We start from the raw sequence: 16,506 nt of genomic DNA, 5'->3' as shown, positions 1-16,506 counted from the left end.
CCCGTGGCCATCTCATACAATATAACCCCGTAGGCCCACCAGTCTATAGAGGCATTATACCTCTTACCTCGGTACATTTCCGGGGCTATGTATCCCAGGGTCCCAGCCAAACCATCAGCCGTCTGCTCTCCGAACATGTTCTCCACAGCCAGACCAAAATCTGCTATCTTAAGATGACCCTCGTTGTCCAACAGCACATTCTCTGGCTTCAAATCCCGATGGACGATGCCCTTGCTGTGGAGATACCGCAAACCACAGACTAGTTCGGCAGCGAAGAATGTGGTGATGTTGGGGTCAAGTCTGCCAAAAGTAGCAAGAAGCTTTTCCAGGTCTCCTCCATTTAGGAACTGCATGGCAAAGAACAGGGAGTCCTCTGTCTGGAAAGCGGCATGCATGTGGGTCAGGAATGGGCTCCCCGCTGCCGCTTCCAACACGCGCCTCTCCACCATAGTGCTGCTCCTGTCCTCCTCAAGAAGTTGCTTCTTCTTGATTATTTTAACGGCCAAGAACTTTTTGCTGGTGGTGTCGGTAGCCAGCATGACTTTGCCGAAGCCGCCCTTTCCCAACAGGCCATGGAACAGAAGGCGCTCCAAAGGAATGTCAGATTTAGATGGCTGGGAACTGGCCTCATCTCTCCTCTTCTTCGTATCGCCATGTCCCTCAGTTTTGTCTCGTTTACGCTTTCTGTCCCTGCCTTTACTTTCTTTCCTCACCTTCTTGGCCTGGTTCTTCACCTGCTTCTTGCTCTCCTTTCGTTTTCTTTTCCTGCCACAGTCCACATTAGCGCATGATGTCCCAGCGCCTTGTCCTAGGTGTCTACTATGGTTTTCTGTGGCCTGTTTTAGCATCTCTGGGTTACCTCCAAGGGGCATTTGGCTTACAGGGGGAAGTTGGTCCCGCTCCATCAGCCATAGGTCTTTCTCAGCCCCGTGGTCACCCTTTCTCTGTCGCTCCACTGCTTCTGCTCTCCTTTTCTTATCAGTTTTCTCCATTGAAGTCTTTTTAAACTTCTTTTTTGTGCGTTTCATACTTGTGTTGCTCAATGAAACAACACAACTTCAACACAAAATCTCAGGGATTGACAAAGCTGACCTAATCCTCTAAAGGTTTGAGAGTAATGGCAACGTTGTAAAGCATCGCCTCAATGCATGAAATGTCACGGAATCCTTCTGTCACATTATCGGTTGTGATGTCATATGTCTGCCAGTGAATGTGCTGGGCTTCCAAGTCTGTTTTGTTATACAGTATATATGAATACTTTTTATCTTTTTTCGCTATCGTCATTTATAAAATCCCAAATATTATCTTCATGCAGTGACTGTTCAGGTATGGCTATATACAGTAATATACCCCCCAGCGCGGCATGCAGTACTATAAACCCCCCCAGCTCTGCATGCAGTACTATAACCCCCCAGCTCTGCATGCAGTACTATAACCCCCCAGCTCTGCATGCAGTACTATAACCCCCCCAGCTCTGCATGCAGTACTATAACCCCCCCAGCTCTGCATGCAGTACTATAACCCCCCCCAGCTCTGCATGCAGTACTATAACCCCCCCCAGCTCTGCATGCAGTACTATAACCCCCCCCCAGCACTGCATACAGTACTATAACCCCCCCAGCACTGCATACTGTACTATACCCCCCCTCGGTGCTGCAAACCGTACTATACCCCCCCCCCGGTGCTGCAAACCGTACTATACCCCCCCCCAGTGCTGCATACCGTACTATGACCCCCCCCCTCCGGCACTGCATACCGTACTATGACCCCCCCCCCCCCCGGCACTGCATACAGTACTATGTATGACCCCACCTCAGTGCTGCATACAGTACTATGACCCCCACCCTGGCACTGCATACAGTACTATAACCCCCACCCCAGCGGGTAATGTGGGATATCACAAAAATTCGCATGAAATTCTTTGATTTTGCTGTTAATAGATATTGGATTTTAAAACAATAGCGCAAGTGACAGTTGGTTTTCAATTTTGGATTATGAGTTGTTTTATTAAAATAAAAACCTTCTGTCTTTTTTATTATTATTTTTTTTTTGTTTTTTGTTATACTTGCATTTTGAAACTTTTTGTTGTTATTAACCAGACAAGGATTCCGGGAAACCAAAATATGAAGTTGATAGGCCGGACTCTGCAGATTATTCAGCAGGATCTTCAGTGCCCCACATTGCGTCTCCGCATTACCCAGTTCCAACCCTGTGACTTTCAGTAAATCTTACTGATTTAAAACGCTTTAAGCTATTCTTGGAGCAGAGACATGCTGGGGTCATCCCTTCATGACGTATAGTATAGTGAAATTTAGGGCTGCAAGTAACAATTTTTTCTGATATGCTTTATACCCCAATATGCCTTATACTCCAGATATGCCACTCTGCCCTTCCCACATATGCTTTATACCCCCTGATATGCCACTGTGCCCCCTGATATGCTTCATACCCTAGTATGCCTTATACCCCAGATATGCCACTCCATCCTCCCCAGATATGCCAAAGTGCCCCCATAGATTCACAGACTCGTTCACAGCAAACTGACACAATACTTTTATAAATAAATACAGCATTAATCTTCACTGCCCCAGGATTTAGATTCCAATTAGTTTGCCCCCCCCTTTACCTCTAACTGCACCTTAAGTGAACCTTATTAAATTAAATTAACCCTCAGTCCTCCGCTTTAAACTAACCCTGAAGACCCCATCAACTATAACTGCCCCTAAATTAAACCTAAATGCCCCATTAACCATAACTGCCCCTAAATTAACCCCACCTTCCCTAACTTTCAGCAGCCCAAATATTAATTTTATACTGCTGTCCTTGAAAGTTTTAAATAACCAGATATTTTCTACATCTGCCGAATAAGACTTTACCATTGTTTTCTGAGCGAACTAACGTGTTCCTGCTTCTGTGGAGCTTTAACACAGATGTCGCTGGGGGAATCTATAGAGATGTAGATTATTAAATACTAAGCCACACATTATGTTACGACCAGGAGGACATGCTTATGTTGAAACAGAATATTACTAAAGAAGCAAAGATTTTAAGATTTTAAAAAACAAAATTTATTTTTCTGTGAACCGGTATTTGCTGGCTCTGGGTTACAGGTGGAGGAGGCTCTCCTGAGCAAATCGTGAAGCAGATCAGTCTGAATCCGCAGGCCTTCCTGTAACGGTTCCTGCACCACAATGCCAGGGTACAGCGGTTAGTCTTGTACCGGCGTGATGCCAGGGTACAGCGGTTAGTCTTGTACCGGCGTGATGCCAGGGTACAGCGGTTAGTCTTGTACCGGCGTGATGCCAGGGTACAGCGGTTAGTCTTGTACCGGCGTGATGCCAGGGTACAGCGGTTAGTCTTGTACCGGCGTGATGCCAGGGTACAGCGGTTAGTCTTGTACCGGCGTGATGCCAGGGTACAGCGGTTAGTCTTGTACCGGCGTGATGCCAGGGTACAGCGGTTAGTCTTGTACCGGCGTGATGCCAGGGTACAGCGGTTAGTCTTGTACCGGCGTGATGCCAGGGTACAGCGGTTAGTCTTGTACCGGAGTGATGCCAGGGTACAGCGGTTAGTCTTGTACCGGCGTGATGCCAGGGTACAGCGGTTAGTCTTGTACCGGCGTGATGCCAGGGTACAGCGGTTAGTCTTGTACCGGCTTGATGCCAGGGTACAGCGGTTAGTCTTGTTGTACCGGCGGGATGCCAGGGTACAGCGGTTGGTCTTGTTGTACCGGCGGGATGCCAGGGTACAGCAGTGGGTCTTGTTGTACCGGCGGGATGCCAGGGTACAGCAGTTGGTCTTGTTGTACCGGCGGGATGCCAGGGTACAGCAGTTGGTCTTGTTGTACCGGCGCGATGCCAGGGTACAGCAGTGGGTCTTGTACCGGCCCTATGCCAAGGTACAGCAGTTGGTCTTGTACCGGCGCGATGCCAGGGTACAGCAGTTGGTCTTGTACCGGCGCGATGCCAGGGTACAGCAGTTGGTCTTGCTGTAGCGGTGGGATGGAAGGTAATATGTTCTCCCACAAGTTCAAAGCAGACATACTGCGTGGTTCCTGCCGAGAAGATGTTGAATTGTTCCATTGTGCACCCGCGAAGGAAAACCCATTGAACAATTTCTGATCTTCAGGGTTAATGGGGGTCCCCAGGTCCTCAGGAGGTAAAAGCCCTTTCTCCGGTCTCAATGCCAGCATCAAGCTCTCGGGAGATGGTGGGAGGAAGAAGAACGGAGGAGCTACTCTTCCCGCCTCAAGGTCTCCCCAATCAATAAACTGAAAGAAGGGATGGAAGTGGATGGTGGCAGCTTCTTTCAGCCTCTTGGAGGGTTTCTTGCACAGCATCTTCTTTATGAGGTCTTTGGTCTCAGGGTTGAGATGGTCAGGGTACAGCGGTGTGTCCTTGATGACCGATCTGGCCACCTCTTTAATGTCTGTCCCTCCGTAGAATGGTATGTCTCCCGTGGCCATCTCATACAATATAACCCCGTAGGCCCACCAGTCTATAGAGGCATTATACCTCTTACCTCGGTACATTTCCGGGGCTATGTATCCCAGGGTCCCAGCCAAACCATCAGCCGTCTGCTCTCCGAACATGTTCTCCACAGCCAGACCAAAATCTGCTATCTTAAGATGACCCTCGTTGTCCAACAGCACATTCTCTGGCTTCAAATCCCGATGGACGATGCCCTTGCTGTGGAGATACCGCAAACCACAGACTAGTTCGGCAGCGAAGAATGTTGTGATGTTGGGGTCAAGTCTGCCAAAAGTAGCAAGAAGCTTTTCCAGGTCTCCTCCATTTAGGAACTGCATGGCAAAGAACAGGGAGTCCTCTGTCTGGAAAGCGGCATGCATGTGGGTCAGGAATGGGCTCCCCGCTGCCGCTTCCAACACGCGCCTCTCCACCATAGTGCTGCTCCTGTCCTCCTCAAGAAGTTGCTTCTTCTTGATTATTTTAACGGCCAAGAACTTTTTGCTGGTGGTGTCGGTAGCCAGCATGACTTTGCCGAAGCCGCCCTTTCCCAACAGGCCATGGAACAGAAGGCGCTCCAAAGGAATGTCAGATTTAGATGGCTGGGAACTGGCCTCATCTCTCCTCTTCTTCGTATCGCCATGTCCCTCAGTTTTGTCTCGTTTACGCTTTCTGTCCCTGCCTTTACTTTCTTTCCTCACCTTCTTGGCCTGGTTCTTCACCTGCTTCTTGCTCTCCTTTCGTTTTCTTTTCCTGCCACAGTCCACATTAGCGCATGATGTCCCAGCGCCTTGTCCTAGGTGTCTACTATGGTTTTCTGTGGCCTGTTTTAGCATCTCTGGGTTACCTCCAAGGGGCATTTGGCTTACAGGGGGAAGTTGGTCCCGCTCCATCAGCCATAGGTCTTTCTCAGCCCCGTGGTCACCCTTTCTCTGTCGCTCCACTGCTTCTGCTCTCCTTTTCTTATCAGTTTTCTCCATTGAAGTCTTTTTAAACTTCTTTTTTGTGCGTTTCATACTTGTGTTGCTCAATGAAACAACACAACTTCAACACAAAATCTCAGGGATTGACAAAGCTGACCTAATCCTCTAAAGGTTTGAGAGTAATGGCAACGTTGTAAAGCATCGCCTCAATGCATGAAATGTCACGGAATCCTTCTGTCACATTATCGGTTGTGATGTCATATGTCTGCCAGTGAATGTGCTGGGCTTCCAAGTCTGTTTTGTTATACAGTATATATGAATACTTTTTATCTTTTTTCGCTATCGTCATTTATAAAATCCCAAATATTATCTTCATGCAGTGACTGTTCAGGTATGGCTATATACAGTAATATACCCCCCAGCGCGGCATGCAGTACTATAAACCCCCCCAGCTCTGCATGCAGTACTATAACCCCCCAGCTCTGCATGCAGTACTATAACCCCCCCAGCTCTGCATGCAGTACTATAACCCCCCCCCAGCTCTGCATGCAGTACTATAACCCCCCCCAGCTCTGCATGCAGTACTATAACCCCCCCCCCCCAGCACTGCATACAGTACTATAACCCCCCCAGCACTGCATACTGTACTATACCCCCCCTCGGTGCTGCAAACCGTACTATACCCCCCCCCCCGGTGCTGCAAACCGTACTATACCCCCCCCAGTGCTGCATACCGTACTATGACCCCCCCCCTCCGGCACTGCATACCGTACTATGACCCCCCCCCCCCCGGCACTGCATACAGTACTATGTATGACCCCACCTCAGTGCTGCATACAGTACTATGACCCCCACCCTGGCACTGCATACAGTACTATAACCCCCACCCCAGCGGGTAATGTGGGATATCACAAAAATTCGCATGAAATTCTTTGATTTTGCTGTTAATAGATATTGGATTTTAAAACAATAGCGCAAGTGACAGTTGGTTTTCAATTTTGGATTATGAGTTGTTTTATTAAAATAAAAACCTTCTGTCTTTTTTATTATTATTTATTTATTTTTTTTTGTTATACTTGCATTTTGAAACTTTTTGTTGTTATTAACCAGACAAGGATTCCGGGAAACCAAAATATGAAGTTGATAGGCCGGACTCTGCAGATTATTCAGCAGGATCTTCAGTGCCCCACATTGCGTCTCCGCATTACGCAGTTCCAACCCTGAGCAGCACCATTACTGTAATCGCGCCGTCACACCACGGAAGCAATGCTGCGGAAAACTGGCCGGAGTTTCACGAAGATCAGGTTGACCATGGTGCTTACGGCAGACCTTCCGTGCCCAAGAAACGCTGCAGGGACTATGACGGTATGCAGATGTGTTTGATTTTATTAGGATTTGTAGATCAGACTGCCAAATTACAGTAGCAAAAAGGCCAGCATATTCAAATATCCACACAGGTAGCAGGAATATTCAGGAACTCTGTCAACCTTTTTATTTTTTTATATTTCTGTAGACAAAACCAGTCTATTAAAAATTGTGTTCAATGTAATCTGTCGTGTTTTATTTGTTTATTTTTAAGCCTGCTTGATTTCTTCAAAGCACTATATTTTATAGAAGTTGGATGGCTTTGTCACCATTTCCAAACTTGCTCCTTCACAGAAAAGGGTTTCTGCATGAGAGGGGATATGTGCCCTTTTGATCACGGCAGCGACCCTGTTGTAGTGGAAGATGTTAATCTACCTGGCATACTGCCATTCCCGGCACAGCCTCCTGGCGTGGATGTGCCACCTCCACCGGGCCTTCCTCCTCCACCGTCCCTTTTAACACCGCCACCCGTAAATCTTCGCCCCCCAGTACCACCTCCGGGTCCTCTTCCACCCAGCCTTCCTCCAGTCACAGGTAATGTACCAACGCGAAAATCATTGCATTCTATAAATTCACATATGTAGTGTCTCTGCCATTCATCAAGATGCAGGATGACACACTAACCAAAGCATTGTTCAAAAATATTAGTGTGTTGCCAAATTACATTTTTACACTGAGCAGTGTATGTTGTGTGCCATTTGTGATGTTTCCCACGTCATCTGTGCTCAGCAGGTCCCCCTCCTCCACTTCCGCCTTTACAGCCGGCTGGCATGGATGCTCCTCCTAATTCTGCCACCAGCTCTGTACCCACTGTCGTGACTACAGGAATCCACCATCCTCCTCCGCCGGTCGCACCCCCGTCTCTTTTCTCACCCGGTATGTTGTCTTATTACCTTGCGTTGCAGTGAGGCATTTAAATGTTTTATTTTTTAGTTACGTTTCCAGCGTTTTGGTGATGAGACCACTTTTTTTTTGTAAACTTGAGCTAGAATACATTTTTGTTCATAACCCACATGTCTCGTTTGTACACGTAAAGGACTGACACTTTCCACGCCCCTGCGAGTAGTGCTTTCATACGGGGACAGCGTAACCCGTATGTTTCCTGCCTGGTAGCGTTACGCACACTGCTTTCTGCTCACCATTATTTTATTGTAACAATCTCATTGTTTCTATGTAATCGGTGGTTCATTTTTATTTTGTTTTTCCTTTTAATTTTACAGCAGTAACGGGGCCGATTTCCATTTTCCCTGAAACATATGAAGCAGATGGGTATAATCCAGAAGCGCCAAGCATGACAAATACGGCGAGGCCTATGTATCGGCATCGTGTACACGCCCAGCGGCCTAATTTAATAGGCTTGACTTCTGGAGACATGGATCTACGCCCGAGAGGTGCTGCAGCCATGTTTTACTGCACTGAATGCCTTGTGCCATTTCAGTATTAGAATTCTTCTACATCTCTGTGCTGAGCCTGTTTAATATTTCACAAAGGGAAAAAAAAAAACACTTAAAATATTGTTTTTCTCTGCAGAGAAGGTCATCAACAACAATATGAGGGTTGTGGTGGATTCCGAATCTCGTAAAAGAAATCTTGCGCACATGGACTCTGGAATACACCCCAAAAAACCCTGGTTTGACAAGTAAGATCGCGTAAAGTGCATCTAGTTGTTGTATTAATTTCCTTTTGTTAAATTGTGGAGCGACTGCTTCGTTGTCTACAGTTGAATAGAAACTAGTTAATTCTCGTTGTTGTAGGTAAAACTGGTACCTTATTTTAAGCAGTGTGTGTGTGTGTGTGTTTATTATTTTCTTAAATCTATGTAATTGTGTTTTGCAGATCAAACTTTAATAGATTAAACAACCCTGGCTTCCAGAAGAAGGGACCGTTTCCAAATGAAAATACTAAACTTGAATTAAGGAGAATACCTCCGGAGCTGAACAACATTAGTAAATTGAATGAGCATTTTTGTAAATTTGGCACCTTGGTGAATGTGCAGGTATCTATATAAGTCTTTTTATTTATTATTATTAGAATTGTCATCCTTGCCGGGCGTGGGGCTGTCGTATGATGACTTTTCCCTGCCACGATCCTTGCTTTTGTAATTCACAATCATTGTTATCCATTTCAGGAGACAACCTACGGGATTACATAGTCTTTGTTTTTAGTATATGTTAATTCTGTCCCTTGTAATCCTGTCTTTAGGTACACCAGGAGCTTTGGATGTTGTAAATCATTGCAAATAATGTTTAATAGAAAAGTAACATATGTGTTTTTTTGTGATGTTCAGGTTGCTTATGAAGGCGACCCAGAAGGTGCTCTTATCCAATTTGCAACTTATGGAGAAGCAAAGAAAGCAATATCTAGCACAGAAGCGGTTTTAAATAATCGCTTTATCAAGATGTACTGGCATCGAGAAGGCCAGTCCCAACAAATACTAGCTCCAGCTGCTCCGAAGGTATGGCCGTTTCCTATTATCAGGCACCACCTACACCTGCATTTAACAAAATGTGTTTGAAGGTTTGCCTGCTGTCTTACGTGCTATTGTAATGGATTCCGTTGGGCAGGGGGTGCTTTTTGATCAAATCAAAGATCTGTATCTTCAAATGCTCAACTTCGAGAGAAGCCAACTAAAAATAAAATTAAACTTATCAATGTAAGAGCTGTTTATGGTGGCATTACAGCTCTTCCAGCTTCTTTTATCTTTTTCTTTTCTCCTCCTATTGAAGAACCTTAAATAAAATTGTGGTACTTAGAAATCAGGATGGGGGTTGCATTTGCTTGCTCTTATAGATAGCTGTAAAGATTGCCTTCGTTCTCACCCGTTTGTGCACTTTGACTGGATTTAAGGTGGGTCAGCTTACGACGCAGCCACCCAATTTGCCTGTTGTGAAGCAGTCCGTGAAGGAACGTCTAGGACCGGTCCCTTCAAGTAATATGGAGCCAGCAGAGGCCCAGAGCGCCAACGCAGAGACTGCTCAGGTAATTGATACTTGATGCTTAAGCTTTTTCCTCTTTAAAACTTCGTTTTGAGTCTCTCTTTGCTTAGGTCACCAATTGGGAGGTTTGAGAAACTGCATAGCTATAGCTTTTTACAAATATCACTTGGGTTTGGCTTTACTGGGATGAAGGTATATTAATACACTACACAGACGGTTGGATCTGTCCTGAACCGTACCGGTTGCTTGGGCGATGATCTGTGCATTTGGGTAATTTTCCATGATGGACACGCCAAATCATGTTTGCGGGCATCCATGCTATCAGTCACCTTAAGCCCTTGCAGAGTTCCATTCCCAACCCATCAGCCAGGAAAGCTTAAGTGGCTAAATGCAGAACTCTATGAGCGTGTCGTAATACTCTGTAGGTCACGAGACGTGAGTAACTTGATTTGCCAGCATACAGAGCTGGTTGGTAACGGCGACAACTGCTTTCTAAAAAACCTCTCTGTAGTAACCCACTCAGAAACGTCATCTGGTGATTGAAATGGAAGCCGTCTCCTGCATGCCTCCTTTAGACTTTGGATTTAAAAGACGCTGTTTCTCTTTGAAATACTGTGTTTGCTACGGTGCTGGATGGACTATTATGAACTCAAAACGAACGATGGCTCTTTAGGGTAAAGGACACGCGAGACAGTGAGCGGTGTCATTCAAAAAATACATTGAGAGGTTCCCTCTCACAAGGCAGGTGTTCTGTAAACGTAGGAACGCTTTATACATTTAAACAGGTAGTTATGGGCTTTCTACAGCTGTGTGTGCTGCTTCCTTACAGGTCTTTTGGACCTGTGAATTTTAATAGACTGTCACGAGGTAGTACACCATAACACCGGGGATATATAGTATTAATATTGGTCAGCACAGCTAAGAAATGCGTATGGTAGTAAAAAATTGGACATTCCAGCTATTTCTCCTATTTAGCCACCAGATAATATTTAACTGGTACCATTTACAAGTCTCTTGTAGCATGTTTAGCTGTAGTATCTCTTTCTCTTTATACATTATGTGTCAGGAAACTGTTCATTTGCTGCTGCTATGGTTCTTTTTATATTCCATTTGTTAGATACTGAGATAGTAACAACTGTTTGTCCGTGCAATGACGTTCTTTTTTTCTGAAATACGTTGAAATTAACTAAAACTAGCTTATTTATTATTGCGTAGGTTCATGGGATAGACATATTGGATGGGAATTTCCCTGTAGTATCCAAAATAACACCTTTCCAGACACTGAAACATCATTGTAATGATTCTGCTCTCAATTTTACCGTGTTTTACTAAAACAAAACAATGTTTGCTGTATATACTGCATAGGGTGGTAAAATTACTTACATCTTAACGCTTATATTTTTTGTAGAATGTAACCAAAGTGTCAATCAAAGACAGGTTGGGTTATATCTCGAAACCCACTTCTGCGACCACAGAAAAGGTCAGAAAACGTAACTCGTATCTTTTTTGAATCGTTTTCTCAATAATATCACTTTAAGGAGTAACTGTCAATTCGCAATGTTCTGTAAATTATTGTATTCAGCGGTTGCGTGGGGATAACTATTTAAAAGGAAAAAAAGAAACACACCTTGTGTTACAGGAACAAAACTCTGCGTTTGTCACGGTCCTGTCACTGTGCATTTGCACAAGCCGTTGTCTTACATTAATGGAGCACCCGTGACTGGAGCGGAAGGCAATCGGGCAGTCGGCGTTTTTGCTGTTTAGCAGCTGGTTTCCATCTCACATGTAGACCACACGTTTGTAGGTAATCGAGCACATGGTGTGTGCGGACACATTTAGACACTAGTGCCTATATAGTAGGTGAGGAATGTGGAACTTGCCTTCCGTTCTTCAGAATTCTATGGCTTTTTGGGGAGCTCTGAGGACGTGTGCTCTGGAAAGCAGTGTTTTACAGATCCTTGTGTGAATATGGTTGACAACTGATCCCCCTATCCATGCATGCCTGAGCCTTATTGTATACTGTATTTGCAGTCGCACAGATGGGTTGAATGACATTTATGCATTTCAGGGGAAAATATATATTTTTTTTTTTATGTGGAACCTCTACTAAAATCCAGACGCAGATGATTCAATTACCGCATTTGCTCGATTATAAGACGAGGTTTTTTCAAGAGCAAATGCTCTGAAAAATACCCCTCGTCTTATAATCAGGGTCGTCTTATAATCAGACCTCAAATAGGTCTGATTATGAGACTAAGATCCAGATCCCCTGCAGCGATGCTCCCCCCCCAATTTACCGGTGCTTCTGAATCCCCGGTGCTTAGTCAGGGCTGCGTGTAGAGCTATACACGATACAGTGGCGTAGAGCTCTACACGATACGATCACGTAGAGCTCTACACGCTTCCCGGAATAAGCACCGGGGACTCAGAAGCACCGGTAAGTTGGAGGGAGGGGGAGCATAACACAGGAGGATGCAGGGGACCTGGATCCTCCTGTGTTATGCCCCCCTCCAACTTACCGGTGCTTCTGAGTCCCCGGTGCTTAGTCCGGGCAGCGTGTAGAGCTCTACGCGATTCGCGTGGAGCTCTACATGCTGCCCGGACTAAGCACTGGGGGCTCAGATGCAGGGGACCTGGATCCTCCTGTGTTATGCGCCCCCCACACACTCAGAAGCACCGGTAAGTTTGGAGGAGGGAGGGGGAGTGTTAAATGGGGGGTGTAAGGCATTTCTGGAAGCAGAGTGCTCTGTGAAATGCCTTTTAACCCCCTTAATGCCACTCTGCCTCCAGAAATGCCTTTTACCTCCCTATATGCCACTCTGCCCCATAATATGCCTTTTAACCCCCTAAATGCCAGAGTGGCATATAGGGGTATAAGGCATTTCTGGAGGCAGAGTGGCACATAGGGGGTCAAAAGGCATATCATGGGGCACAGTGGCATATAGAGGGTTAAAAGGCATATCGTGGGGCACAGTGGCATTTAGAGGGTATAAGGCATTTCTGGGGCAGAGTGGCAAGCCTGGGGGCAGATGTGCATAACTGGGGGGGGCACGTTGAAAAAAAAAAAAGGAAATAAAAACAAAATATTTTTCTCAATCATAGCTTTTATTAACAATTGTTCACATAGTTTACATGAATTAACATTTACTGGTAAAGCTTTTTTCCTATAGGGTCGTCTTATATTCAGGCTTTTTCTTTTTTTCATAAGTTAATATTCAGATTTTGGGGGGTCGTCTTATAATCAGGGTCGTCTTATAATCGAGCAAATACGGTATTTATAATATACAATGTATATATTTTTAGGTATTTCAACCCTTGATTTTGCAAGTTACTGGAACTGCATGTATATTGTTTTTTTTAAAGTTTTCAATTGTTGAGGGAGGCTCGTCAAACTTGGCATTAAAGTGGCTTTGTCACAGAAATGAACCCTGACATCATCCAGTATGTTAAAAAAAAAAAATATATAGTTTTTTAAAATTCATTTCAATTTGTTGTGACAAGCCCCCTTCTAGCTGCATTTCTCATTTAAACCTTTTTATTTTATTTTTTTACTTACTATAAGAGCTTATTTTTGTTTGTTTTAGCACAATATGTCTAAGAAAAACCGGTCACCGGTTCCTGAAAATTAACTGCTAAATGTAACAACCAAATTATACCCGAGATTTTATATAAGCAATTTTACTTGGCGTTGGATGCTTTTTGCTTATCTTGAAGTTGCTTCAACCTGTAAATGCTATTTTTTAAGCTGTGTTGCTACAGTGAGCGTCGGTTTATATACAGTCAAAATTCAGTGTTTATCTTGCATCCAATTTAGGTCCTGTCGACCTCCACCGGTCTCACAAAAACCGTTTACAACCCAGCGGCTTTGAAAGCCATGCAGAAGTCCCTGCCCTATCCTCCTTCCATAGACAGCAGCGAGGCGCAGAAAAAGAAACAGGTGAGCAAACTGTTCAGGGACGCAGGTTATGTTTAAAAATACAAGATGTCACGATGGAAGAGGAGGTCTGCTGTGAGTGGTCTTTTATACCTTTTTCCCCTGTGTGTTGCCTAATCCTCTTGATACACTGAGTGAAAGATGAAATAAAAACATGTCGTACTAACTTAACTTTCCTATTGTCTGTTTTATTATTGCCGTATTTAGGAAGCTCTAAAACTTCAACAAGATGTGATGAAGAAGAAGCAGGAGATACTGGAGAAGCACATAGAAACACAGAAGGTGAGGATGCCAAGTATCTAGATAAAGTGATCTCTTTACTGACACCTGTGGATGTCTTGTATCCAAAGAAACAAACATGTCTTAGGGTTTTTCCTCAAGGTGGATCCAGTATTCTGCGCCATTTATTTTGAGGTTTGTCTTAGCCATTATTTGCTCCTAATGAAGCACTTGATTTGTTGTATTGCTTCTCCCAGTGAGTGGAGCAATGAACACACACTTTATGGCTTTTGAGGGAGCTGTTGTCAGGCTGGCATCCGACTTCCCATTTAATGCTTTATCTTCCTTCTGTAGCTTGTTATTGGCCCTCCAGTATTCAACAGCCTATTGACTAAATCATATTATAGAATCCTAGCCCCAGCCTACGTCGCTCTACCATTGTAATGTTAACATATATTTATAATAAAACAAACTTTTTTGCCCTGGAACTTCTCTGATTTACACCTTCATTCATAAATGCTTAAAATACCAAAGACAAACTTAAGGGGTCATCAATTGGTTTTATTATAAGTTTGTGCTCTTTTTTTATTTTATTTTTTTTGCGTCTGCAGATACTTATATCAAAATTAGAAAAAAATAAGAATATGAAACCTGAGGACAAGACAGATATTTTGAAAACCCTGGAGATCTTGACCAATAGCATTACAAAATTAAGAGATGAATTGAAAGCATCCCCTCCAGCTGCCAATGCAGTAAAAAGTAACAAAAGCAAAACCCAGGTATGGTATATTGTTTGGTTGGTAATGTCTAATGTTCCATATAACTCTGCCGATGAAGAATGCGTATTAAAGTATTTTGTAAGTACGTTAATACGCATTCCCTAACCTACATGGGGGGGGGGGGGAGCATGTGCTCGGAATTAGACACGTTGGAACTCCTTGCTTGGCCTGCGATGAGTATAACACGTGTACGCAGTGACAACACGTGATATTTGGCTGACCTCGAGGTTAGGCACTTGAGAGCAAGGGTTCTACGGAATCCCTACATGCGGTTGCAAAGGCTGAAATAGTCATTTAAAGGGGACACCCTATATGCATTAAAGGACATATGATGGCTTGGAGCCCCTATTTAATATTTTGAGCATTAAAATTTACATTCCAAACCCAGAACTAATATGCAGCACTATATATAATATACACGTATCTGCAAAACTATTTCAAGACCGTATTTTAAACGCAAGCTTATAGGGATCTTTGCTTTGTTTATCATCAAAATATTATTCTAGATGCAAAAGGAGCTTCTTGACACGGAGCTAGATCTGTACAAGAAAAATCAAGCTGGAGAGAATGTAGCTGAACTAAGGAAGAAATACACTGAGCTTCAGCTTGAGGTAAGTGGTTCATCTTTTATAGAAGCAGCTGGTTAGCCCTGTGGACACCACACTTACCATAAAAACACTAGCACTGACCAGTCTTCCAGGGGATCTGTATAGCACACGGAAACACATAGACGGCTTATCTGGTCTGCCTTTATAGAAAAAACCTTTATAATAGCTTTTTGCGCATCCTACGATTTCTTGAATTCCTTTACTTTGTGCGATCCCATAAATCTACCACACTTTCTGTAATGTAAAGAAGTGTTTCTGATACAACCTGGACACAACAAACTAGCTACATTATTTAGGTTAGGGCAATACTTAGTAAGACATGAGAAAAATATAGGACTGGTCTTGGCAATAATAGCACGCCTCCATAATTATACAGCGGGTATTTGTGTGAAGATTTTAAATGGGTCTTATTTGTGTTCTTCAGCGGCATCCTTGTAGCTGTGAAGCGCAGGAAGCCTGTCTAGAATAAATCCGCAGTGGTTCTGTGTGTGTGTTTTATTTTTAACGTGAATGTCTAACATCGCTGTTGTGCTGAAAAGGGGGATGTGATTTTTCAGCTTTGCCAGAAGTTGGCGCCAAGGCTCCGTGAATTTCTATTCAGCCAATCGTTTTTGTTACCACGGAATCTTTTGGAACGTTTTTGTAAAATATCTTACATGTTTGTGGATGTAGCTTATTAAGTGCTCTACACTGACAATGTAACTGTACTGTTTATTTTTATTTTTTGCATTGTTACATATTGAACTGAATTATTGTATTGCACCATACGAACATTTAACCATTTTCAATCAATTTCCCAAATAGGCAGCAAAACGTGGAATTCTGTCTTCTGGCCGTGGCCGGGGAGCCCACCAGAGGGGGAGGGGTATGTCACGTGGTAGAGGTCGGGGCTTACGTGGCAGGGGAAGAGGCGTTCATCATCACGCTGTGGTAGATCACCGGCCCAGAGCTTTAGAGATATCTGGTTTTGCTGAAAGTGATAGAGAAGACCTGCTTCCTCACTTTGCGGTAGGTCCCGATTGAGGAACGTGAACTTTCATTCTCCAGTGTCTAATACTAAAGCTTCCATGTAGCCATATAGAGCCTTTACCTGGTGTACAATCTAGATGTGCTTCGAGGCCAGAAAGGCCAACTTTCTCTCCAAGAGTTATACACAACTTTACCTATAACTGAAAGCGTTTAGCTTCGGTAAAACTGGTAAAAGCCAGCTTTATAGATCACTGAATGCATTAGGTTATTCCGAAGGGAACGCTCCTGTGTATGTGGCTGCCGCTCG

General features: G+C 44.1%; 1 protein-coding gene across 5 annotated transcripts in view; it reads left to right on the top strand.

The window, feature by feature from the left end:
* LOC149299885 (RNA-binding protein 26-like) overlaps nucleotides 1-16,506 on the top strand; it is a 37,963-nt gene that overhangs the window by 18,435 nt on the left and 3,022 nt on the right. Inside the window, exons 6-19 of one of the 5 annotated variants that reach the window (XM_089485808.1) lie at nucleotides 6,500-6,754; nucleotides 7,049-7,288; nucleotides 7,487-7,624; nucleotides 8,002-8,145; nucleotides 8,285-8,393; nucleotides 8,591-8,750; nucleotides 9,042-9,209; nucleotides 9,602-9,733; nucleotides 11,099-11,170; nucleotides 13,505-13,627; nucleotides 13,832-13,906; nucleotides 14,455-14,622; nucleotides 15,129-15,233; nucleotides 16,035-16,238. In XM_089485808.1, the coding sequence (XP_089341934.1) occupies nucleotides 6,500-6,754; nucleotides 7,049-7,288; nucleotides 7,487-7,624; nucleotides 8,002-8,145; nucleotides 8,285-8,393; nucleotides 8,591-8,750; nucleotides 9,042-9,209; nucleotides 9,602-9,733; nucleotides 11,099-11,170; nucleotides 13,505-13,627; nucleotides 13,832-13,906; nucleotides 14,455-14,622; nucleotides 15,129-15,233; nucleotides 16,035-16,238 (2,093 nt within the window). Of the gene's footprint in view, nucleotides 1-6,499; nucleotides 6,755-7,048; nucleotides 7,289-7,486; nucleotides 7,631-7,977; nucleotides 8,146-8,284; nucleotides 8,394-8,590; nucleotides 8,751-9,041; nucleotides 9,210-9,601; nucleotides 9,734-11,098; nucleotides 11,171-13,504; nucleotides 13,628-13,831; nucleotides 13,907-14,454; nucleotides 14,623-15,128; nucleotides 15,234-16,034; nucleotides 16,239-16,506 lie in introns of all 5 variants that reach the window. The other 4 variants (XM_089485807.1, XM_089485806.1, XM_089485810.1 and 1 more) reach the window with 4 other exon arrangements.

Source organism: Sceloporus occidentalis, unplaced genomic scaffold, assembly GCF_023333645.1.
Source record: "Sceloporus occidentalis isolate IW3139 unplaced genomic scaffold, rSceOcc1.0.p SCAF_27, whole genome shotgun sequence".
NCBI classification, from domain to species: Eukaryota; Metazoa; Chordata; class Lepidosauria; order Squamata; family Phrynosomatidae; genus Sceloporus; species Sceloporus occidentalis.
This window is presented reverse-complemented; position numbering and strand designations above follow the sequence as displayed.